The sequence below is a fragment of the Zonotrichia albicollis genome, chromosome 9, assembly GCF_047830755.1.
Source record: "Zonotrichia albicollis isolate bZonAlb1 chromosome 9, bZonAlb1.hap1, whole genome shotgun sequence".
In the NCBI taxonomy this organism is placed as follows: Eukaryota; Metazoa; Chordata; class Aves; order Passeriformes; family Passerellidae; genus Zonotrichia; species Zonotrichia albicollis.
The window spans coordinates 38,188,556-38,212,793 of NC_133827.1; the positions used below are offsets into that span (position 1 = coordinate 38,188,556).

Genomic DNA, 24,238 nt, shown 5'->3' on the forward strand with positions numbered 1-24,238 from the left:
CCATAATTTGTTTCATTAGATATTAATTCAAATTTCTTTTCAGTATGAGCACTATGCTGAGTCTCGGATTTCAGACAGCTTATCTGTTTTGTGGAATTTTCCAAACACTCAAAGTTTTGGGTTTAGTTTTTGTTTAGCTCCTTGCAGCTGGTGTTGGGTTTATGTAGAGAATTTGTAACTACTCATTAGATGAGCTGGTAGGTAACATCCAACACCGAGACACATCCACGTACACATCACATGAGTGGAGGAGATTTGCTGATAGTAAATCAGGGTATGATTGTGTGTGTGGCAGAAATACCTGCTCAGTATTTCCAGCTCTTTGCTGCACTGGTGCTTTTTGTAGAGCAGGGAAAGGGCCAGCTCATCTCATCAACAAGAGAAAATACTCTGTAACAATAAGCTGTAAATTAGCAGATGCAATAATCCTTTTCTTTGTTGCATGCAGCTTATCTTTTTCATGGATTGAATGTAAAATATATAGAAGATTCAATGTGTTCTTTGCTTTCACAAGTCCCTTTGGTTGTAGCAGCTGCTTCTTCAAAGAAAATACTTTAAAAGGTTAATTCATTATGCTGTTACAGAGAGTTTGCATTTATACTGTGGAAGGCCTGATTCTCTTAATGAATTCTTTATGAAGCAATTCATGAGGAATGTTACCCTTCTATTTTAATTGCTTGCTATGTTTGAGGGCAGACCTGCTCATGGGTGGCTTGAAATTCAACAAAAACCTGATTAAGTTCATTGAATAACTTAATTGAGGGTTCATTAAGGTTTGGTTTGCTCAAGATCTTTTCTAGACAGAATGAAATCTATGACTTGCTTAGATTTACATAATTGTTTGTTAATCAAAGTATTTAATTGAATGTGTTATATATTTGAAGATCTTTTCCTTCCTTGAGGTGAGAGATGTGAACATAATTTTGTGTTGTTGAAACTGACTTTATTCCTCATTCCTTCTTTAGAGGGACTGGATGAAATTGAAAATGATCTTCTGAAGTGTGAATTTTGTGGAAAAATGGGATATCCCAATAAGTTTCTGCGGTCAAAAAGATTCTGCTCCACATCCTGTGCCAAAAGGTAACTTTATGTAGTTATTGTTTATAATTATCTGGCTAATGGATTAATTCCTCCTGGTTAAGAGAGCAAGAATTCACAGTCAACATCTGAATGCAAAATCTTCCATTATAACAACTGGAAAGTTGATGTTTAATACAATAAGTTTTAGAAATGGGGAATAATTTCCTATTTCTTGTCACCACTTAGCTCTTCTTTGGCATCAGTGTGTCTGGACATGACCTTTCTCGTATGTCTGCTATGTTCCCATTTAGGTAGTGGGAATATATATATATGTTTGATTTGGTATTTCTTGGGATACCACCAGCAAAATAATCTTAAAGAGATTTAGTCCTTTAATCTTAGCATGGGATTTTTGCTTTTATCCTGCTTTGCCTGGGTATCAGCTAGGTAGAGAAAATGGAACCAGAAAATACAATGTGATTTTAGGTTTTTAGTGGACATTTCAGAGCAGAACTGTACTATGTGATAAAATGCAAAGGTATTTCTAAGAATGGTAAGGACAAACATCTTCCAGAGGTAATCTGGGTCTACTTGATCTCACAACAAGATGAGGGTTTTGATAAAATGGCCTTTGAGACACCTTTCTCTTGTATTTCTGTGACAGCTGTTGTTGTAATTAAGCAGCATTTCTACAACACTGTGATTTGATGGTAACTTGATTGAATTCAGTCCAAAAAACCACTAGTGCATTATTGAATATATCTTACTTCTTTAGGCACAGCCTTAGTTGCACTAAGAAATTTGGGCTGTTTCCATCAGACAAGACCAGTCGTTGGAATCGGAAGTCAGATAGCCAAAGTCTTGGGCGGCGCGGGCGTCGGCCGAGCGGCCCTGAGGGGGCATCACGAGATCATTTTCTTAGACAGGTCTGTGGAATATTTGCTTAAAACTATGGCACTGCTTTGGGAATTGCAAATAAAGCCTAATACTGGAGTTGCTGCGTTTTCCAGCTTCCAATTACTTATCCATCTGCAGAAGAAGATCTGGCTCCTCACGAAGACGCTGTTCCGACGGCCATGACCACGCGCCTGCGGAGGCAGAGCGAGAGGGAGCGGGAGCTGCGGGAGCTGAGGATGAGGAAAGTGCCAGAGAGCATCGACCTCTTACCTGTGGTGCAGACTGACCCCTCAGTGTGGACTGTGGATGAAGTCTGGGCCTTTATACATTCTCTGCCTGGTATGGAAGGGGCAATAACTTGTTCTCTTGTTTTAACAGTGATGTTCCTTGCTTTCTAGCAGCACTGTGATGAGGAGGTGCTGTGGTAACAGCAGTGTTAGCTGGTGATAGAGACTGGAATGTGATTTGTTTCCTCTTGCTTGTTCCTTCAGCACAAATCCCATGTTGATAGAACTAGTCCCACTTCTGCTGTTGCATCGCAGCTGATGGAGATTAGAGCTGTTCCTTCCTTCAGTCTGACTTCTCTCAAGAGGTCAGTAGAGAGATCAGACACGCTCCCTCCCTGTTACGCTGCTTTCTTCTCTTCCTTTCTCACTTCCTCCTTCTGTTCCTTCCTTCCTTGCTGCTTATTCAGTAGAAAAAGCAAGAGCAGTGTTCCTTCCCTTGATACAACTGAAAAGTTTGAAACACCTGGCATGATACAAGCCATTAAAAAAGAATAAGCAAGTTTCTGCTATAAAGTTAAAATTTGTTTGGCAGCTTTGCTCAGAGGTCTTCTGCCTAGAAACTCAGCATGCTGCTAGCCTCAGTTTGTTCTCAGAAAAAAAGAATATGGTTTTTTCCTTGTTCACAAACCTTTCCTTTAGATCAATATTCACCGTTACCTTTATGTCATCTTCAGGTTATTTGACATTTATAATTTCCTAACTCTCATAACCTTTAAAGCTTCACTCCCAACCTTTTCCCAAGGATGCCATTTTATCTGATCAGACACTGTAATCCCTACAGATAACAAGGCAGATCTCCACAGTAGCAGTCATACCAGAACTTTTGTTGCTTACCCATTAAAACCCAGGCTATGTTTGTTTCTAGTTTTCTACTTTTTCTGGAATGCTATCCCATTTTTTGTGAATCCCATTAGACTATTAACCTGTAAGGAATATATCTTCACTGCTAAGTCATACACATGCATTGTGACAGTCAGTCTTTGTAGTAGGTCAGGCAGAGAATTGTGTAAGAGATGTTTAAAATTGGCAAAAGTCATCCTTGGAGTACCTTTCTTCTGATAGTTAATTGCAATTCAGTAACAATTCAGCTTCTGGGAACCTGCAGTGATGGCTGTAAAAACAAGCAAAGCTCCTTAGGTTTGGGATGTGGTCATTCTGTTGCTGTACTTGAGCTGTGTTATGGAGTGGAGCTCTGCCACTGCTGTTTTCAGTTACTGTTTTTATGGATTCAAGACTCTGGTTAATTCAGTAACGAATCCTAGGCTCTCAATAAATGGTAGTTCCTGTGCTAGAATAACTGAAGTGCCACATAAACACAATTCACTTTCAAGTATGAAACCAAAAATTTTATTCTTAAAATGTGTTTTCTGTTTTGAAACCATTACTTTTACAATATTTCACCAGCTGCTGGATCTGGTTTCATTTTTTGGATTCTATAAACAAAGGTGATCTTTGATTTTAAACAAACTTATATTTATTTGTATGTAATGAAAGTTTATTATAATTACTCATTCCTCTCCATATGAAGGCCTATTTTCTGAAATGCTTTTTTTAAAAAGAAGTTCAATAGATATTTAAAGTTATATTCACAACCTGCCAGAATTGTTGTTGCTATGTTGCTGCATTTGGGTTTTTGGGTAATTTTGGGGTTTATTCTTTTCAGTATATTCTCAAGTCGCTCTCTTGAAAAAATATTTTATCATATACTTCCAAGATTGATTAGTGCAGGAAATAATACAGATGATTTCCATTATGGCTCTTTATATTCTATATCTACTTGGTGCAGTCTGTGCAGACCATCTGCCATGCTGTAGGAAATGGTGATTTGTCACTTTTCCATAAACATTAGGAACATCTGTTTTCATTTCCAGCTTTCTGCACAGTCTGTAGCTGAAATGAACTTGTGTCCTTGTCAGGCTTTTCTGAGCTCCTCTGGAGCCTTTTGGAGAAGTCAATGTCCAGGACACTTTTTTGCCCTGTTAGCTGCTTCTTCTGGGGAAAGAGACAGAACAACTTAGGCTGACAAAATTGTTCTCCTTTCTGGCTTCAGCTGCAAGATAAATGACCTTTCACCAGCTCTCCACCCTTTTCTTTTGGCCAAGCTATTGCACAACAAGCAATTGCAAAAGTGCTTAAGAATATACCCAGATGTGCTTGGATGTGGGAACTGCAATACCTTCAACTTCCACGCTCTGCTTTTCCAAAAATGACTTTGATAAAAAATATTTAAGAAGTCGCATGGAAATTGCTTAAAGGAAAAAAGCTGGCAACAACAAACAGCCAGTTTCCTATTGCAGTAGGACCAGTTTTGTTCTTAAATGTAAGAACTTATCCTGATCTCTGACTCTTTGTAAATGGTGTGGTCTGACAATCACAATGTTCAGGTCTCAAATCAGACATGCCATGACACCTTTCCCAGAAATACTCAATACTTGAATTACAGATCCTTTATCTGTTGTCAGCACTTCAGTAAGAAAACCTTTATGGTGATGCCAGAGCTGATGTTGCATGAAGTCTGTTTAACAGATCATTAAGGAAAAAAATGTGCTTTGTTCTTTGTGAGAATCTAACTTTTTCCAGCCTTGAATGTTACAACCTTCACACAGTAATAATCCAAATTAATTCATTTTTGGATGTTGATACATCCTTCCACATTTCCTTTCTGTTTGCCTTATGCACATTTGTAAATCCTTCAGGAAATTAGGCTGTCTGTTCTTTATGGAATTTAAATCTGAACACACAAGAGAATATTAAATTAGTTGCTGTGATCTAGGTACAAAAGTTATTCACAGTAATTTCATATCTCTATAATAGTGTACTTTTTAAAAGGGAAAATGTAAAAATGCTGAAAAATAAGCTTCCTTGAGGAATAATTGACATCAGGAATGGAAGGTGGAGCACAAATGCAAGTGTGTCTGAAAGGCTCTGAGACAGATGGAGAGACTGCTGGGTTGAGAACACAAATGTATTAAAAAACCCCATTAAAAACATGGCTGGGGGAAAGAAGCTTCAAATAAACAACTGACAATGAGTGCTCTCATGGATGTTAGAAAACATTTATCCATCTAACAGAGCTGCCATAGAGCCAGGCATAACTGGCTGATCCTGCTCAGCACACATCCAGAACATCTTTGGAGGAACCTTTATTTCCAGTGTTCCTCTGTGGAAAGGGGCCCTCAGTTACTGGGGACAGTCCAACCTATGTGGAGTCTTTTTCAGTAACCTGAAACTGGTATTTCATGTTGAGAAAAGGAGTTTAACTTGGGAAAAAAGATCCAACCAGTTTCAAGTTGCCCTTGTGAAGTGAGTTACTGCTGTGTGTAGAATATTGACTCTGATAACTAATGATAAATATCTTCCTGACATGGTTGTGCCAAATCCTGTACATCAAAGCTTTGTTTCCTTAGCTCTGTGGTGGCACACAGAGATGGAATTAACTCCTTTTGGAAATTGTAGCTGTTTGGATGTTCTCACTGCACAGAGCAGTATAATATAGTTCTCATTTATAGAATTAGATAATAGTATCTTTTTATTGCTGGAAAGAACCCACTTGAATTATGTTCCTGATTGCTATTTCAGTGCTGTTTTCCCAATCTCTTCCAATGATGAGAGGTTGTTCCTCTTAATGAAATGAAAATTCTGTCTTTGCTGGGACTTGAAATTCCCAATGAGTAGTTCTCCAGTAAATACAGTGTAATTAGAGGCTGTAGTAAAAATTATTTTCATGTTATTTCAGAATTCCCATCATAATACTGAACTCTTGCATGTAATTTAGGTTCAACAAGCTAAAGGGATGAGCACTGGAAAATGTATTGCTGAAAAGCTCTGGTGGGGACATTGAATCTAAGAATGGGCATTTCTAAACCAGTAATCATATTTTTTATTGCCTTTAGGTTGTCAAGATATTGCAGATGAATTTAGAGCACAAGAAATTGATGGACAAGCTCTCCTTTTGTTGAAGGAGGATCACCTTATGAGTGCAATGAATATTAAGCTTGGACCTGCATTGAAAATCTGTGCACGTATCAATTCCTTGAAAGAATCCTAGGAGGTGAACATGAAGGTTTAAACAAGAGTTTCTCAGTGACAGAACCAACAGTAATATGCCAACATCTTCACTGTGGCATGAGTGTTACTGTGATGTTTTGTTAAGTAGGTGGGACTCTCCCCACATAAAGACTTTAAAATGTTCCTTTGATTATACCAGGAGTCCTCTGTAGTTTTCAACAACTAATAAGTTTATAGTAAAGCCTGAGTAATGCTTTGAGTTGAACTTTTTCATGGAAAAACATGAAGTGAAATATGCTGTGGTAGGTTAGATATTCCCAACATGTACTTCATTTTATGAGTTATGATTAACACCCCAGTCCCCACCCCAATCTAGACACCATTGAAATCGTGTTGCTGTATTCTGAAAGATTTTTCCCACATACAGCAGTGTTTGGACTGAACTAACAGAAGTGTCCACAGGCCCTGTGGAAGCACTAGTACCAGTAAAATGCTATGCATTTAGTTGTGCTCTCTGAGTTTGTTTTAGTCTTGAGCAAATTGTTTGTAAGGGGTAGGTTGGCAGCTGGTTTTCCTCATGTAGGCTTACCCTCATCTCTGCCACTATAGTATTTTCTTGAAGTCTGTAAAATACTATAAACCATGTAGATGTCTCATCAAAATCCTCATGATCAGGCTACTGACACTCCTGCCAGAGGTAACTGAAGCACATGTTACTTTACTCTTTGAATGCTGCTATGCACTAAGGGGGCATTAAGTGTTAGATTTGTAGTTTCACATGCTGCTAGTTAAGCTAGACCAGCAGTTCTCAAATGGGGGTTCAGAATGGACCTTGAGGAAGAGTGTGAGCTCTTGGGGTTCAGGTTCCCAAATGCCTGGGTGTGAGGGGCTGAAAACTGCAGCCAGGACCAGCTCATGTTGAGACAAGTTGCTTTAGAGACTGGGGGTAGAGAAGGGACAGCATAACTCAGATGTTCTTTTTCTTGATACCTCTTCTAACATCTTTCCCTGTAGTGCATTCCCATTGCCTCACTGGAAGCTTCCAAGCACCTTTTCCTTGTGCAGTGGCCACTGTGAGCTGTGCTTGCAGTGCTCTGAGGAAGGAGCAGTGAGGCCCCCTCAGAGCTGCTGCTGCCAGGAGGGAGCCTGGAGCTGCAGCTCAGCAGGAGGAATGCCAGTGTTGGCAGCTCTGGGAGAATGTCCTGGTTTAGGGCAAATTTGGGAGGAGCAGGCCAGAGAAATATCCAGGGGCCCTGCTTTGTCCCTCTGGCAGGAGATTTTGCCTTGGATGCTGCAGACCCAGGGGGTGGGATTTTTGTGTCCCCCTCCATCTGCCCTCTCTCCCACTCTGTGGAGCAAATACATTTCCCCAGTTACTGATGCTCTTGGAAGCTGCCTGGGCTCTGAGGCAGCAGCACCTTCTTGGCCTTTGCCTCCCCCACCTGTGCACGGATGTTCATGGATGTGTTTTGTCCTTCTGTTCCCTCCCTTTTGCAGCTCCACTCCCCTTTTGTACAGACCTGGATCCTTAAGCTCTTGTTTAGGGAAAGAAGGGTACATGTGCTGATAGTCATTGTGTATATTGGAATTAAATATGTGTACGTGTCTGCAAATAATGTATTTTTTGTATTTTATGCAAATTAATGCATAATATATGATTGTGTAGGGAGGTATTCAGGGGGCTGTACAGTATTCCTGAAGAGAAGAGGAACTGACCTAAAGTTTGAGAACTGCTGCCCTAGATCAAAAGGAGTCAATGCACATACACTGGCTAAAAGGCAGGTTTGTGACAGACAGATTAATATGTATATTATTTAACTGATGACCTTAAAGAGTAAATTTGAAATACAGAAAAATCTGTGCTTCATTTTCCTTTAATTAGACTATTGCTTTGTTTCCACTAACAGATTTTCTACCATTACCTTCTGGAGATCAACATTAGAGTCATTGTCCTTAATTACAGCTGTTTGAGCTTGCTAATAGCAGATGTTATTAATGTTTTTATTAACCACTGAAGCTGCAAGTTAGGACAACACTTTGCAGTTGCACGCTGGTTTGTGGTGAGAACCCCTACCCAAATGGCACCAAAGCTTTAGAGGATGAATTGATGCCTGGGTTTATTTTGGAGGGAAGTTGCTAAGCACTTTCTAATTTGTTTTTATTTTTTTCTATTTTCGGTTACTGTTGTAAAATAAACTTCTTAGTTGAAGTTCCAATGTTTGCTAATGTTCATTTGAAAGACATTCAAATGATGGAGACAGTGGGTTCCCATTTGTAGCATTTCTGTAAGATACACAGTGTAGCATATCTGTAACATATGTTCTAAAGGACATGTTCTGTTTTGATGAGCTAACTGAAGACTAAAGATATCTTAGATATTTATCCTTTGGCTTTTGTCTTAAAGTTTTATTATTTTTATACAGAAATCTCACTGGCTAATTTTTAATCTGTCTTCTGATTGTACTGTTCTTAGGCAATGTAAAAAGTAGGGATACATAAATGTGCTTTGATAATGGCTTAAGGTGTACTAGAAAATGTGGACTTAGGGGTCTTGTTTAGACCTGTAGTTAATCAGTGTTACATGCATGAGAATTTCATGGCTGCTTTAATTTTGCTTTATTAGACAGCTTTCAGGAGAGCTTCTGCATTAGTGTTTGTGTCCAGCTCAGCCTGCATCACTGCCAGGAGCTCAGAGCAGACCCCAGTAAGGCACATCTGGTATGTAACATTCCCTGTGGGTTTGGGAGAGCCACAGATAATGAGTTATGCTTCAAATATTCATAAGTGCAACAGCTTAGAGTGTGGGCCTTATGCATATTGAAAGTTTTGTTCCTTCTTCAGTGATTTTGGCAATTAACTGGAACTTTAAAGCAGACATAGCTATACCATCCTCTGCTGATAGAAGTGCACTTGTACAGGAGTGTTTGCCAGTGTAGCTGTGTCAATAATTTTTTTTTTTTTTTTAAATCACACTTGTGTGTGAAAGTAGGCTGGAAAATTTCTAAGTGCAACTGAAGTCTACTTGGGAAGCTTATGAATTTTCTCCAAAAAGCAATATAATACTTAGAGTCCTCCAGAACCATTTTATGTACTGACCATTTGCTGTTCAGATAGGTGAGGTTTTCCCAGGCTTACACTGCCATTTTCCATGGCTTTCCCACATGTTAGTACCCTGTACCCTCTTGCAAAAGAAGAAGTATTAAAGATTGAAGTGTATTTTAACACTTGTTCCCACAGGATATGTCTACAAGAAATCTTTCATATTCTCTTTATTTCCTGGGATTTTGCTTTCTGTATTCAGACTTGTGGTGTTGCAGGCTACCCCTCACAGTAATGTTTGCAGTATTTCAGCTTCTGTAGGAATAGGTCAGAAGGGAGATTACATTCCATGGCTTTTCCCCTTCCTTTTTCTGCACCTCTCTCCATCCTACCCTACTCCTTAATGCAAACTGCAGCATTAGCTCAGGGCAAGGCCCTTTTGCAGAGCACTGGGCTTGAAGGTGTCTGTCAGGATTTCATCCAGTAGAACAGAACTGAGACACTTGTCTCAGCTTCAGGGTTGGTTTGGGGTTTTAAAGAATGATCAGAAGGGGTGTGCAGCCTCCCCTGATCCATCTGGCTTGTATCAGCATCCCTGCTTTGCAGCAGGAGCAGGGCACTCCCCTGAGGAGGCTTGGCTGCCTCCACTGACTCCAAGTGCCAGTTTTGGCTCACCAGGGAGTGTCTGAAGGGGTTTTGAACAGGCTGCATTGTAAATCCATTCTTTACCCAATAACCCATCATATTTTTTCCAGAAATGAAGTTCTTGATGGAGGGTAAAGCCTTTGCTAGATTTTTGTCAATGAGACAATTCAAATACAACATTTGAGTCCTGCAAGCATCCATTTCCTCATTTTTTTCCTGTGAAAGCAGGTATTTACCCCCTGACTTCCCCCTGTGCTTTGTCCAAAAAGGAATCCAGCCTTTTGGATAGAACAGATTGAATTCCTTTGTGAGTGCAGATGTGGCAGGAAGAGGAAAGGATTAAAGGATGAAACCAACTGTTTAGGCAGATCTGTGATAGCTTTTGCATCATTTCTGTATCTTGAAGTGGAAGGAAATATTCAGGTACAAAATCACTGAAGTGTAATTGGGATGGAAGTTCAGTGTGAGGCTGGGCTGGGTGTGCTGTGGCACTGCCTGGCATGGCAGCTACAACTGATGCCAGTTCCAGATGGATGTTCTCATTCTGATATCACAATATCCATGCAGAAACTTCCACCTCAAGAGCTCCACAGATTTCTTACACAGTGACAAATCTACAGCTCTGAGTGATCAAAGAATTCAGTGGCAGCTGTGTTGTGTCCTGGTTTTGCAAATAATTAGACATCCCCATAATTTATAACATGAGTAGTTCTGATTGTACTGAGACTGCTCATATTAAACCTCAGCATGTATAAAAGCTTGCAGGGTTATTTTCTCACCAGTTTTGTATAGAGATGTCCTGTTAGCATATCCTTAGAAATATATTTGTCATCATTAACCAGGTATTTCCTCATTGATTGTTCTAGGCTGCAGATAATGACTGTGCAAAACAGTCTAGGGTAGTTTTTTAATATGCACCTGAATTAGTTTATTAGAGATGGAGAGAAGCTAATATTTTAGTATTTTGTTTTAAATACCCTGTTCCTATTCAATGCTGATTTGAACAGGCATGAGCACAGCTATCAAGGAATAATTTCAGTGTAAAGTGTTAATTGCTCATAGTGAATTAATTTTCAAGTCAGTCTTGCATAGTGAGCTGTAGTTTCAGACAGGAAATGCTGTAAGGAGAAAGAAATTTTAAATTCATTTAATGCTTAGCTCATTTAAGATGAGCCTAAATGAAATTAATTTTAAAAGAATTTGCCTTTAGTCATGAGAGGTTACTTAGACCTGAAAGGTTCTATGTAGTTACATACCTGGATGGCCTTGCAAATGGTGACATTTGAAAAAGAGCCAGTAGTGATGCTCCAGTGCAGCTGTGTGGGTTTTTCAGGAAGCTGTCCCTGGCCTGAGCTGATGGAGTCAGGGCTGGGACCCAGACTGAGCCCCAAGGCAGTGAGCACACAGTTCCTAATCCATGAGAATCAGCCTGGTTTGTTTTTACCATCTTCATCTCCTGGGAAATCTGACATTTCCTTCCCCACTTCTGAAAGTGGCATTTTGCTCTGCTGGGTGTCAGCTCTGGGGCTGGGGAGTTTTGTGTGCTGCCTTACCCCTGGCTCTCAAATCAGCACTTCCACATGTGCTGCATCCCAAGCTGCTGTGCATGTTTGTGTCACCCCTGCACTAAAACACACACCTGCTCATTCACTTGAAGGTTGCATAGTATTTTCTAATCTCTTACAGCAAAGTGGAAGGGAAAAAGCAAAGTTCAGAGATATGAATATGCTGGTAATTGCAGGTATATGGAGTAAGCTCATAGTCCAGCTTTTGTAGCCATGGATTTAACTTTTCTGAAGCACAATTCTGGGAGCCAGTGGAATGAACAGATTTCAAGTTAATTTTTTTTACATTTCCAGCAAGTATTCCTGTTAAATTATCCAAATAACTCTGTAGAGTAAGGAGCTAGAAAAACAAGATTTTAAAGGATTTTTTTTTTCCATTTAGAAGTCATTGTAACTTGAGCACAGTTGTGCATTTGTAGAATTGTGATGATAAACACTGTTTAAGTGCAATACATAACACTGAAGGAGCATTTAATTGTGTTTATGAAGCACTGCTTGGGTACATGGGGTTGTTGACAGGCTTGTGGTGTTGCTGGGTAATCATCAGGGTGTCTGTGCTGATTATGGGATTGGGCTTGAAGCACAAAGGTCTTTGATTCGTGAGGTAGATCTGCTTTGTGAGTGAAGCCTGGGCAGCCTGTGGAAGCCTTGTGGTGTCCTCCACTACCCAGCCAGCATGCTCCCATCCTCTGGCAACTTCTGCAAATTCAGTTCTGGAAAGAACAATGAGGGATTCTGCACACCCAGCTTCCTTTCCAAGTAGTCTTTGTGTTACAGAATGCATGTGTGTAAAGATGAAGGGTTTTATCATTGAGTGCCAAATACTCTATTCAGAGTTGAAAACACATAGAATATCTCATTAAAATCAATGTTGACTTGTAAGAGATTCTTTAAATGAGAAAAGTACAGAAGTCTGCCATAAATGTTTAACACTTTAGCTGCTGTTAGCATTAATATCCATGCTGTAAGGTATTTGAATGGTGTAAAGCCATTAGATGCTGGCACAGCACGAGAAGTGATGTACAGAGGAGTTGTAGCAGTGGTTATCTGTAGTTCCTTTATTTCAGATATTTCCATGTTCCTGGCACAGCTTCTGTCCTCTCTGGCAGTGAAGCTGTCACCCTGTTCTACAGAGGGAGGGTTGGGACTGCCCAGAAGCACCAGGTTAAAAAAAATGCAGAGGAAAAGAACAATTTCTAGGAAGGCAGTAGGATGGAGATCACTGCACAGCTGGGGTCTCCCTCCATGAATGCCAAGGATAAAAGTGGGCTGGCAAACAGAGTTACCATAAATATCTTTTAAAACAGTCCCTTGGCAGGCTCAGGCACCATGGCTGGAGGTTGCTGGAGACCTGCAGTGCCACTGTTGCCTCCTCAATGGAGGTGACAGCCTAAAAGTTGACACTTTTCCACAAAAAGTAAGAAAGAATAAATTTAACAAGTAATACAGTGATGTAACATCAATCCATTAATATTTGCTTTGGCTGCATGTTGTGGGTTCCCTGTAAAAAATGTTAAAAACTTCAAGTGGCTTTAGGAGCACTGAGCAGCTACAGGAATTCTGGCACGTTAGGGCAGATGGGGTTGTGTAAACTTTAATTAGGCCTTGGGAAGCTGAACCACACTGATAAATAAAACATGTCAGCAGCCTCACCCAACTGGTTGCAGTTCCAGTTCTGTGCATGTTAGTGATTCAGAAGGGTGAGACTTACCATGCAAAACACACCTGAAATGAACTTGAAAATAGCTTTTCCTTCATCTGGTGTTGAACAAACTTTAAAAGAGGAACTTCCCCTTGCCTGCCCAGTCTGTAGGAATTAGTTATTTCATGATTCTGAAATGCCTGGTGCATTCCTATAGTTGATGTATTTGCTGATTTTTAAATGGAATTAGGTTTTGTAAATATTTTGTCAGCCCCATTTCAGTGGGTGTCCAGTTTCTATAAAACCTGAAGAAATGCTGTGTCAAACCCTGTGTTTAGCCATGGTTTATCCTGCAGCATCTCCAGCACCAACTAACAGCAATTCCAGTTTGAGGGAGCAGGGAGAGACTGCTTAGGGCTGTTTTTCCAGTTAACATTGCATTTGTTTTCCTACTTTTAACATGGAAATAGAATTTCCTCCAAGTACATTTTCCAGCATAAAAAATGAAATCATTTGTGGTGCCAAACACTTCAAACTATATTGCTAAGCATTGCCTCCTCTTATTGCACTAGTTTTAAAATTCAGATTTTGATCATTTACTGTCCTTTTGATGGCCTTTTAACCAGGATTTCCCCCAGAACCATTTTCTACTGCTGAAAAATGCTTGTCCCCTTTTGATTACATCACAGAAACCTCAAAGCAATTTACCACAGCTTGTGGGTGAAAGAAGCACTATGTGGGGTGAAGTAATAGATCAAAATAATCAGATTTGGTATGTTTCAGAAATCAAAGATTAATTTATGATCAAGATGTTATTGTGTATTCTTATGGAGTGAAATACTGGAATATTCTTTTATAAGAAAATTTAACCCATGTAGTATTAAATTCTGCAGTTAAATCTATCTCTAGAATTGATATATAATAAAATAAATTATTACCCAAAATTTAAATTTTACAGTTGAAGAGCACACAATGAGCTATGTAAAAGTATGATCTTCACTTTGTGAATCATTTTTTAAGAAGCACTTTCCTATTGCCAACTAGCATGTGAATGAATTTTAGATTCTCTCATTTATGATCTGTAAAAGTGACATTTCTTCAATCTGTCTGTTAATGGGTGAATCCATCCTACAAATGCTGAAACAAAGCACCTTATACTATGCTGCTTAAACTTGCTTGTAATTGCACCTTTTGTTATCTGCAGAGTTTTCTTAATGAGTATTCTTGTGTGAAATCATTGTTCCCTGTGGGTCTGGGGGACACTTAACCAACCTACAGCATCATTTACTTAGGTTCTCTTTCAATACAACATTGTATTGTGAGTTTAGTGCTTCAGAAATAAATGCTAATTTCATTTGTCTGCTTTGGTTGTGTATCATTTATTTATCTTATCCAAAATCCAATCAAGTCCGTTGTAAAACTCTAAGAATTTGAAAATTGAGAGTATTTTTTCTAGAAGTCTAATTCTTTCCCTGCTGAATTAGTCCCACTTCATATTTAACTATTTTAAAGCAATTTTGGCTTCAAAATAAGCTATATTTTAATTTGAAACATTCTTTAACCTTGGGCATGCATTTATGTATAGCAACCTTGATGCTTGTTGCTTTAATTATTTAATTATTAATATGTTCATGTATCTTGGAGGAGCAGCAGCAAAGAAACAAGGAAGCAGCACCTCTTCTGAGGCTGTGGAAGTTGCACATCTTGCACTGGTTTTGTACTATAAAAATTTCTATTCCTGTAGGAGTCATAACTTTAACTAAAACAAGTTATTTCTTGTTAAACAGACAGCAACCCTTACCTTCCATCCAGCTGACAAAAATCCACATTTTAACAACAAAATACACTTCAAGAAGTCATTTGAACCTTAGGTCAGCATCTGTATGTAATTCCAGCCTTCAAGATATTATTGCATTTTGTACTGTAAAACCTGAGATAATTCCATTTGAAGGAAGTGTAGAATTCTAGTCAGAAAAATGACTGAAAACTTGTCCTATATAAGCAGTGTTTTTTTAAAACATGTAAATTGAAGTTGAATTCCCTGGCCTGGCAGTGCTTGCAGTGCAATATTCACTGGAGTATTGCTGGACACTCGATGGAGTGAAGCTCTGGAGATGTTTCCTTGTTTTCTGTAAGGACCTGGCCACCCAACAGCAGTTCTGCCTCTTTGCAGCCCTTTCAGCATCGTTAGCAGATGACAATTACTGTGCCTGGCTTATCAGCTGCCTTTGTGCTTTCATTGTTGAACGGCATAAAGCAGAATTTCCAGCTGACAAAGGGGTCTGTGCACCAGCCCTCCTCTGTCAGCTCCACATCGTGGCAGCGGCACCAGTAGGCTGCTGCCAGGAGGAAGCTGTTGATGAAGCACAGCCAGGGCACGTTCATCTCCACGTAGGCCGGGATCTGCACACCCAGGAGCACAACCACCACCTGCAGAGCCACAAACGGTGCCCAAGTGCCAAGGAAACACAGGAGGAGCCTGCTCAGGAGCTGCCACTTACAGCAAGTGGTGTTGTTGTGCACGTAGGGGAACATGAGCACAGGCTGGCTGGACAAGGAGAGCAGCCTGGCAGACAGCAGCATGGCTGTCACCTCCTTGCAGCGAGCCAGGAGAGCCGTGCCCAGCAGCAGCACCATGGCCCACGACACCGAGGAGCTCTGCCAGCTGCCAGACACAGGGCACTGGGAAGGGGAAACACTGTTCTGCATCTCCAGCTCTTCAGAGACAGCAGGAACGTGGAGAGTGCAAAAAAACCCAGAAATCCATATAACCACCACGGCAAATCCATAAAGGAATTTCCGAGCTCTTGTAGGGAGCTGGGATGTGTGGGAGACGGTGCTGTAATAATCCAGAGCAGCCAGCAGGTACACTGGGAAGGGCACAAGGCCGTAGGTCAGGGAGCAGATCTGGGTGAGGAGGCAGATGTGGTACTCTGTGAACCTCACACCCCACAGTGCAAAGTCCTCAAAACAGAAAATGAAACACAGGCTCAGCAGCAGTGTGAAATCGAGAAGTGCCACTGAAACGCAGAAGTATCCCATAAAACTGACTTTCACTGGCTTTGCCTTCATTTGCAGCATGAAGAAATCAAGGAAGACTTTTCCAAGCATAATCAGGACCAGCATGTAGCTGATTTCAAGACGTTGGCTGGTGTGGGTGCAGTGGTACTGACCAGAGCCATTTTCACAGAGTCTGGCAGCCATCCTCCAGTGGTGCAAACAGCAGAAGTAAATGTCACAGGGCACAGTGCTTCATCTCTGAAAAGAAAAAAAAACATTTGTAGAAATTTATTTATTTCTGTGTAGCTCTACCAATTAGTTCCATCATAGCAACTACCCAATTTGTCTGAATTTTTCAGTCTCTTGAATGAAGAGTAAAGAGCCTCACTAACTCATAATTAGATTATCAACAACTGCCTAAATTTTGAGAGTAAACATTTGAGTTTTACCATTCTTGAGAGTTAAAGGGTCAACTAGTTAATGACCCAAGGAAAGGTTTAGGAAAAAAGGTTGATGATGTTCCTTTCCTTTCAAAGGCATGGAGAGGTCTTTCTGCCCAGCTGGCCAGAGGGATGGAGGTTTCAGAGCTCCTGCATATTCTGAAAAAATTACAGGACAGAAATCACACAAGACACTGCAGGAGATGCTGCAGCACAGCCTCACAGTTCATTGTGCTCATAGAATCTTTAGGAAATCAAGACTGCAGAAATATCTTGAAAGCAGAAAAAGCGTCAAGCATCACCTCCTTTTTTGGTGGAAAAATCCTGGAACTCCAAGGCAAAACAAAGCACAAGGGTGAATTGGGCTTTTTTGTTCATCTCTAAGTGCTACAGTGACAGAGACCTCAGAGCAGCTGGTTTTCCCTTCAGACATCCATAAGTTTCTTTATAAGTCTTTTCCAAATATTATTTCCTAAGGAAAATGAACATAGGGTGGCTCTGTGTATGTCAGCAAGACAGCATGGACAGTTTTATCTGATTTCTTCTCTCTTTCCTTAAAGAAGCAGGGTGGTGTCTGAGCTCCCTCAAAGAAGAGGTGAGGAGCCGAGGCAGCTGTAAAAAGGAACTGACTCTAAGGCTCTGTGTTAACAGCGAATTGTTTCCATTTAAGCAGACACCTTGTGTTAGTGCACGTTTGAGTTCGAGTGTCCTGAGAGCAGAGTTAGAGCAGCTACAGGTCCTTGGCAGCACAACCTGAGAAGCATCCATGGAGTTTGTTTACAAGCCTACCTGGGCTGGCCGCTTCACTCTTCATCTGCACAAGTGCATCCTCTGAAACCTGATCTGTCTTTACAGCACGGCTTAATTCCGGTGTTTTGTCTTCATGCGCTGGATGCTGCACTCGGGTGCGCAGAGGAGGGAGCCTGCACGCAACAGGGTCCCGTTCAGTAAGATAATAATTAATACTACTAATGCTAATAATAATATTAATAGCAAGGCGGCCTCACCTGTCCGGGGCAGTGCGGGCACAGCCCCATCCTGCGCACTGAAACCCCGCGGCTGCCGGCGCCTCCCGCTCCTCGTCCCGGCCGCCCCCGGCGGGGCTCCCGGCGGGTTCCTGCTCCTCTCCGGAGCCGCAGGGAGGGAGGGAGGCGGCCCGGGGGGCTCCGAGGGACTCCCGGGCTGTCCCCGCCCGGCCCCGGCCCCACCTGCGGCCGCCGCTCCGCGCTCCCGCCCGCGGGGCCGCCACCTCCGCCCGCCCCAGCGCGGCACCGGGCGGGACCGGGCGGGACCGGGGAGCGGCGGTGCGGGCTCGTGTGGGGGAACGGGGCACAGCACGGGTAACCGGAACGTGTATAGCACATACAGCACACGGAACCGTTGGCTGTGTACAGTTAGGACTGTTGCACATACTGGAGTATAGTAAAATGTTTACAGCCGACAGAGGTATTGCAACTTCTGAGCACACAGTCCACCCACAAGTATCTGAACACTGATGCTTTCTGAACACTTTCATAGTTGTTTTCTTCTTAGAGAAGAAAACAGAGCATATATAACATGTAACAGCTATTAAGAAAACATATAATATACATAACATATAACACATAACATATAGCACACTAACATACATATAACACATAGCACATGTAACACATACACATATATAACACACATAGCACATATAACACTTAACATTTAGCACACATAAACACATATAACACACATAGCACATATAACATGACACACAGTACATATAACACAAAATATCATCCCTGGGGAGCAGTTCTGTGTGTTGTGTTTGATCCCCCAGCAATGGGAGCTGAAGCAGCCTCGTGGTGCCTCAGTGCTGAGAGCAGCACGGTGGGATGCCCAGACCCTTATAAAAGATAAATATTTTGGGTTGTAAATGTGTGATGTGTATGGGAGAAAAGGGGATGGAGGGGCATGAGGGTGCTTCAGCAGGAGCCCTCAGGTCCCCCAGCATGGCAGGGAACACAGGATGCTCCCTCTGGGAAGCCCTGTGCCCACACGGGGGGGTATTGTTTGATGTAGCTGTGTGTACAAAAGAATAAAGTGGCTGGCAGGATTTCCGAAAGCAACTAACTCTCCAGAATTAAATTTAGATGTAAGCTGTGATTATTTCTCTCCTATATTTTTTCTTGCCCCTCTCCTCTCCGCTTCCATGGTTCATCTTAAGATTTAAAGAACTTGAGGGGGAAAAAAGTGCTGAATTTTGTTAGGTTTGGGTTTTTTTATGGGAAAACAAGATGATCAGTACTCTGTAAAACTTGACAGCTTAAAGTAATCTTCAGCAGCGTTCTTGCTGACCACAGTTATTTATCCACACAGTGTTTATTAGGACTGTTGCACAAATTGGAGTATAATAAGAAAATGTTTACACCTGACAGGGGTATTGTAACTTCTGGGCACACAGTCCACCCACAAGTACCTGAACACTGATGCTTTCATAGTTGTTTTCTTCTTAGTGTTATCCCAGGGCAAAGCAATGAAAGTGATTTTCCCAGAGGGAGCAAATGAACTGTTTGGATGTCTGGGTTTGTTTCTGTTCATGTCTCTCTTTCTGACTGCAGAAACTGCTGCACAGGCCTGTGTGAGGAGACACCTGGTTGTTGGGAAGGGGGAACCAGGAGAGGACAGGGACAGTTTAGACATTTTTTTTCTGCTGATAAAAATTCTAATGAGTGTGTGATCTCCAGAATGTGTCAGCTCTGTGCTCAGTGAACCTTCCAGGGGAGTTCCTCAGTGGGGACCACAGAGCACAGTTCTGTCCACATTACATCCCTTTTCCTCTCCACCACCTTGTGCTTGCTAGAAATTTGCTTTTAACTCACTGATTACTCTTGTTTTCTGCTCCTGAGTGCTGTTTCTCATCTTCCATCCCAGAGAAATGATGGCACAAGATGGGATATCCTGGAAATAAATACAGGGCTTGGTGCTGGCAGGTCCTTGCTAAATCAGGAGCTGCTCACTCCATGTTGGATAATGGCTGCCTCTTCCTTCACAGGAAAACTTGCAGGTCCTTAAACACCATGTGCTAAATAATATCTTGAGCCATCCTGCTTGGTTAAAGAGGCAGCATTTCTCTCCATGAGCAGCAATAGAAAGCTTTAAGGAATTAGTTTATATTTGCATGGAGGCAGCTGTGTGTAAAAACAAGACAGGAGACTCCTCCTCAAGGACAGAGATACATGAAATAATACAGAGAATCTCTTCTAAAAGCTGTTGTGTGTTAAAAGCTCATGCAGTGGTTCTGTGTTGCGTGTTTAAGACATTTGCATCGAGGCTTCCTTCCTTCTTCAGGGCTGTTTCCTGCTGCTGGTTGCTCTTATTTTGGGTTCTGTTGTTCAACTCAATGTAAAGAAACTTTCCTGTTTCCTGCTGGTCCTTCCCTTAGGGGAAAGCAACAAGAAAAAAGATCACCTCTAGTTTCAAATCTAACAATAATTTTCTGAAAGAAGCGGTGAGTGAACAAACTGTGCTCCCTGAGCAGGTGTTGGGCTCTGCCCCGTCCTCGCCGCTGTGCTGGAGCTCAGCCCTGCAGCCCCCTGGGTCACTGTGGCCCCTGAAGGCTCTGAGGAAGAGCAGCAGGGACCAGCAGAGTCCCCACATGGTGCTGCTGCCTGAAACAGGGCAGGAGGTTTCCTTCAGACAGGGGCAGGTGCAAATAATGAACAAACTCCTTTACAAGGAGGTGTGGGCTGTGCTTCCTGTGCAGTTAAAGCTCTGTTTTTGCTTTCCCCCTGCTCCTCCTGTTTGAGATGTGCTGGGCTTCAGAAGTTCATTGTCACCAGCCCCTTTATTGTGTCGAGCAGAGGAGGAAGTTCAAACCTCACCTCTGTGCATTTCAAGCAGTTTATGTTGGCATCTCGGACACCTGAGGCCCTGTGGGCAAAGACAAGGGGATAAATGCATCTTTGTGCAGGTTGGTGTCACGTGTGGGGGAAGCTGCACCCTGTGAACTCCTGCAGAGGTGGTGATGATGATGGTGATGAGGAACATTCCCACTCCCAGTGAGGGGCTGGGGTGGCTCTCTCTGGAGGAGCCTGGCCCCCCAGCCAGGGACAGTGGGCACTGGGATGTCCCTATGGAATGTTTTGGAGCTCATTGTCTGTGGGGTGAGTGCCAGTCCAGCCTTCCCTGCCTGCTCCCCTTTGCCCTGGCTGTGCCTGTAGCTGGGTGGGGCCCAGCTGAGCCTGTTTAGTGCCCTGGTAGGTTTGTGCCTTGTCAGCACTGGATTAGCAACCCGAGTTTTGCAGTTTTGTTGGTCCTGAAAGGCTGCGTGGCTCAGAGAGACAGAGTTTTATGAAGATTTTATAATTTTAATAGAATATTTAACTAATAGAATATGTAACCAGTAAACTGTTTAATCAACTTTATTTTTAACAAATTTTACTTTGAAAGAAAAAAAGTGTTCTACTGATGTCCCATTTGCAAGATGTTTTATTTTTCAAGAACCTTTTAAAAGAACAGACAGTATGTGGTGGATCTTCATTGGATCGCTTGAGGTGCTCATCTTAAAAACAACAAGTTTGTTCCTAGGAAGATCTTGTTGAAGAACAGGAAACACATTTCCATAGTCATTTTAATTTGAAGGCTTTTAAAAAATAGAATTCTAATTCTGCTTATTCAGAGAAAATCCAGAAAATGCATTAGAGAGCTGGTGTCAGCCCTGCTGGATTTTCAGGAGTGGTGTTTCCTTGGTTTGTGTCCCTGCTGTGTGCTGTCTCTGCTTTCCTGCTGCTCATGATGTCACTGCAGTGTTGGGTTTTTGTCTTTGACACAAACACTTTTTCAAGGAACTGGAAAAAAGGTGCTAAAAGCAAGACCCTAAAAACTGCTTTGCATGGACCAGCAATTTTAAAAACCCAGTTTGTGGTTTACTGGTCACTGTAACACAAAACTAAAATTAAGACTGAAGCAAACGTGGAGTGCAGGGTGTGATCAAACTCTCTTTGTGTTGCTCACAAACACCAAAGCAGAGCTAAAAACCTTTTGTAACCTTTTAGTATATTAGTACTTCTTGGTAGACTTCAATTTTAAGCAAATTCTGTTGTGGCTCTTTCATTTAAAAGGAAGCTAAAAAGGGGGGAAATCTAATTTCAATCTCACCTTCAGTGGGAAGAATTCAAAACTCCATCTTCTGACTCCCTACAAACAGCCCAATTACTGGTTGAACACTCACAGGTCAGAAAGAGAAAATAAGAATTCACCGTGAAGGCCTGTGAGAGTCACCTGGGGCTCTGCTCTGTGTTTTTATTGATTAGCAAAGATGAACTGCCAGATTCTCCCTCCTAAGCACCTCCATCCCTCACTAGATCCAGGCTCCAGGGGACTTCCAGGGATCACAAGCTGAGCCTTTTCTGTGTTTGCCTGTTGTACATGATGAGGATTAATGGTTGTTACCACCTGCAGAAAATCTTTGATCTTTATCTGAAGCAGGATCAGTGTTTACCCAGGACTGTTCCCTCCTTACTTCAACTTGCACTGAAACTGTTTGCACAGTGCTGTTGCTAACTCTAAAGTAATTTGTCTCTCAGAAGTCTTTTATCACAAAACATTTCTTTTTTCTGTGATCATTATTTTCCCATACAAAAAAAATTACCCATGGCAAAGCAAATGCCTCTGTGTCAGGCAAGCAGTAATGGACTCTTTGTGGACACTATCAGGAAATGTGCCTTTTGTTTTCCTGCACCTGTTGCTGAATTACAAATAAAATAATCCAATGCTTTATTAAATAAAATGAGAAGCCCTAATGAAATTGTACCAGCCATTACCAGGAAGTCAATTGAAAACATTCAGCAGCTGCTTCAGTCTCAGTTCAGTCACACTGACAGGATTGTTTCCCCCTTCTCCTTGTGCTCTGAGTGAGGAGGGCACAGTGCCTTGGGCCACCTCACACCACCCTGCCCTCATTCCCTGGCTGGATTTGGTCAGAGTCAGTAATAAATGATGCTCAACAATTCAGAACCTTGGATTTGTAGAGTTTGTTAGAAACCAGAGTCCCAGGCCTTGCATCTGAGTGCTTTGCAAACATCAGCTTGTCCTGACAGTAATAAACCAGCTGAAAATCTCCTGGTTTATTCTGATTCTATAGAGAGGGGTTGATCAGAAAGGTTGGCAATTAAATCAGCGAGTCCTTCTCATTAGACAAAATATCTCAGCAGCCTGAGGAACGCCTGGAGTGAGCTGGGGTCAGCCTGGTGCAGAGTGAAATGTCACCAACTCCTTCACTAAAGGTCTCCAAGAGAATTGATCTGTCTCTGCTGTATTTAAAAGTCAACACATCTATCACAGCAGTGCTGGTGAGTAGGTGGAGACTTTCCCAGGGCAGACTGTAATTCCTAACCAGAGCCTAAAGGTGAGTCCAGCACTATTGTCTGTGCTAAGCCTTGCATGAAAAGCACTGAGAAGTTGCATCTCAACTGCTTTGGATCCTGGGAAATATTTGATACAGACTCATACAAAGAGTGTAACAAAGAATGGCGTTCAAACATGAACGATTCAAAGTTTGGTTTTAATAATGGTTCAGAAGTAGCTGGATGAAAAGTCAGCCAAGGAGTAAGGGATCCAGCCCTCCCTTCCAGCTGCTGGGAAAGGGTAGAAGGAGCAGAGGGAGGACATGCAGGTCCTGAGCACTGAGTGTCAGCAGGAAATTGTCTCCAGAATCTGTCTCCTGCTCTGGTTTCGTGGTGGCTCAGATCTGTGATCTCTGAATTTATCACAGTACAACTCCTTGAAGAGTCTAGACTCAAATGTAAGTAAGGCAAACACAACCTTTCTAGAGCTCAAGGAAATCCTACAGATAGAACTCCCCTGTTGGAAGGTTTGAGCTAAGTCAGGGTAAGGCAAATTTTGGGGATGTGAGGGAGGGGAAGGATCAGTCCCTGTTTCAAACATCTGGGCTGTGTCATCTACAGTCTGGCCCTTTGGGGGACCAAGAGCTCATTGAGGTGTCCCAGAGCCTAAAAGGTGTCTTTGTCCTCACCATGGCCTCTCCAGGGAGGGACAGGTCAGGTGTGCACATACTGACACTCACATTTCCCACAGTTCTATTTTTACAGGTGTTTCTTAGGTGTATTTGATTTTGTAAATTGCTTGTGTTTGGAGTGGGATATAGAAATTTTGGCAAGGAGACTGCAAAGGCTCGGCACAGGAGAGGAAATGGGATTATCTATCTATATCTATCTATCTATCTATCTATCTATCTATCTATCTATCTATCTCTCTATCATCTCTCTATCAATTTCTCTGTCTCCTATTTTTTATATGAAACACCAGAAAAATTTGCTCCATGATCCAGTAGGAGAACAGAAATGCTTCCCCTGATCTGCTGCTATGAACAAACTTTCCTGTTTGAGAATTGCTTATCATCTCCCCACTACTGTAACTTTTCCACAGATCAAGAAATAAGCAGGTTCATCAAATAATAATTTTTACTTGTTTGTTAATTGCTAGAGAAAGATCTGCTGTTTAAGGACCCCAGAACCCAAGAGGTGAGCTGAGGTTACCCTATCTGCACCAGAGCAGAGCACACTTGAGTGTAACATCTCTACTAAATACTGATCTGCATTAATACTCATTTGTATTTTACCAGTAATTATTTAATTTTAAAGAATATATAGGAGTAATTATACTCTCTTGCAAAGAAAAAAACCCAGAAAATTATACTGGGAG

General features: G+C 41.8%; 2 protein-coding genes across 10 annotated transcripts in view; one reads left to right on the plus strand and one right to left on the minus strand.

The window, feature by feature from the left end:
* The window catches only part of PHC3 (polyhomeotic homolog 3), a 31,042-nt gene extending 16,580 nt beyond the window's left edge, over nt 1-14,462 (plus strand). For 7 of the 8 annotated variants that reach the window (XM_074547447.1, XM_074547448.1, XM_074547450.1 and 4 more), the window contains 4 exons: nt 966-1,080; nt 1,796-1,946; nt 2,031-2,256; nt 6,098-14,462. In XM_074547447.1, the coding sequence (XP_074403548.1) occupies nt 966-1,080; nt 1,796-1,946; nt 2,031-2,256; nt 6,098-6,252 (647 nt within the window). In that variant the 3' untranslated portion in view covers nt 6,253-14,462. Of the gene's footprint in view, nt 1-965; nt 1,081-1,795; nt 1,947-2,030; nt 2,257-2,408; nt 2,510-6,097 lie in introns of all 8 variants that reach the window. The other variant, XR_012581681.1, reaches the window with a different exon arrangement.
* On the minus strand, nt 10,013-17,948 carry GPR160 (G protein-coupled receptor 160). Of its 2 annotated transcripts, XM_074547457.1 has the most exons (3): nt 17,551-17,947; nt 17,333-17,466; nt 10,013-16,361 (listed from the first exon to the last, which is right to left on the minus strand). In XM_074547457.1, the coding sequence occupies exon 3, from the start codon at nt 16,305-16,307 to the stop codon at nt 15,291-15,293; it is 1,017 nt and encodes a 338-aa protein (XP_074403558.1). In that variant the 5' UTR covers nt 16,308-16,361; nt 17,333-17,466; nt 17,551-17,947; the 3' UTR covers nt 10,013-15,290. The 2 variants fall into 2 exon arrangements, with proteins under 2 accessions (XP_074403558.1, XP_074403559.1); XM_074547458.1 differs by lacking the exon at nt 17,333-17,466 and having other exon boundaries at nt 17,551-17,948.
* Nucleotides 17,949-24,238: the final 6,290 nt, after the last annotated feature.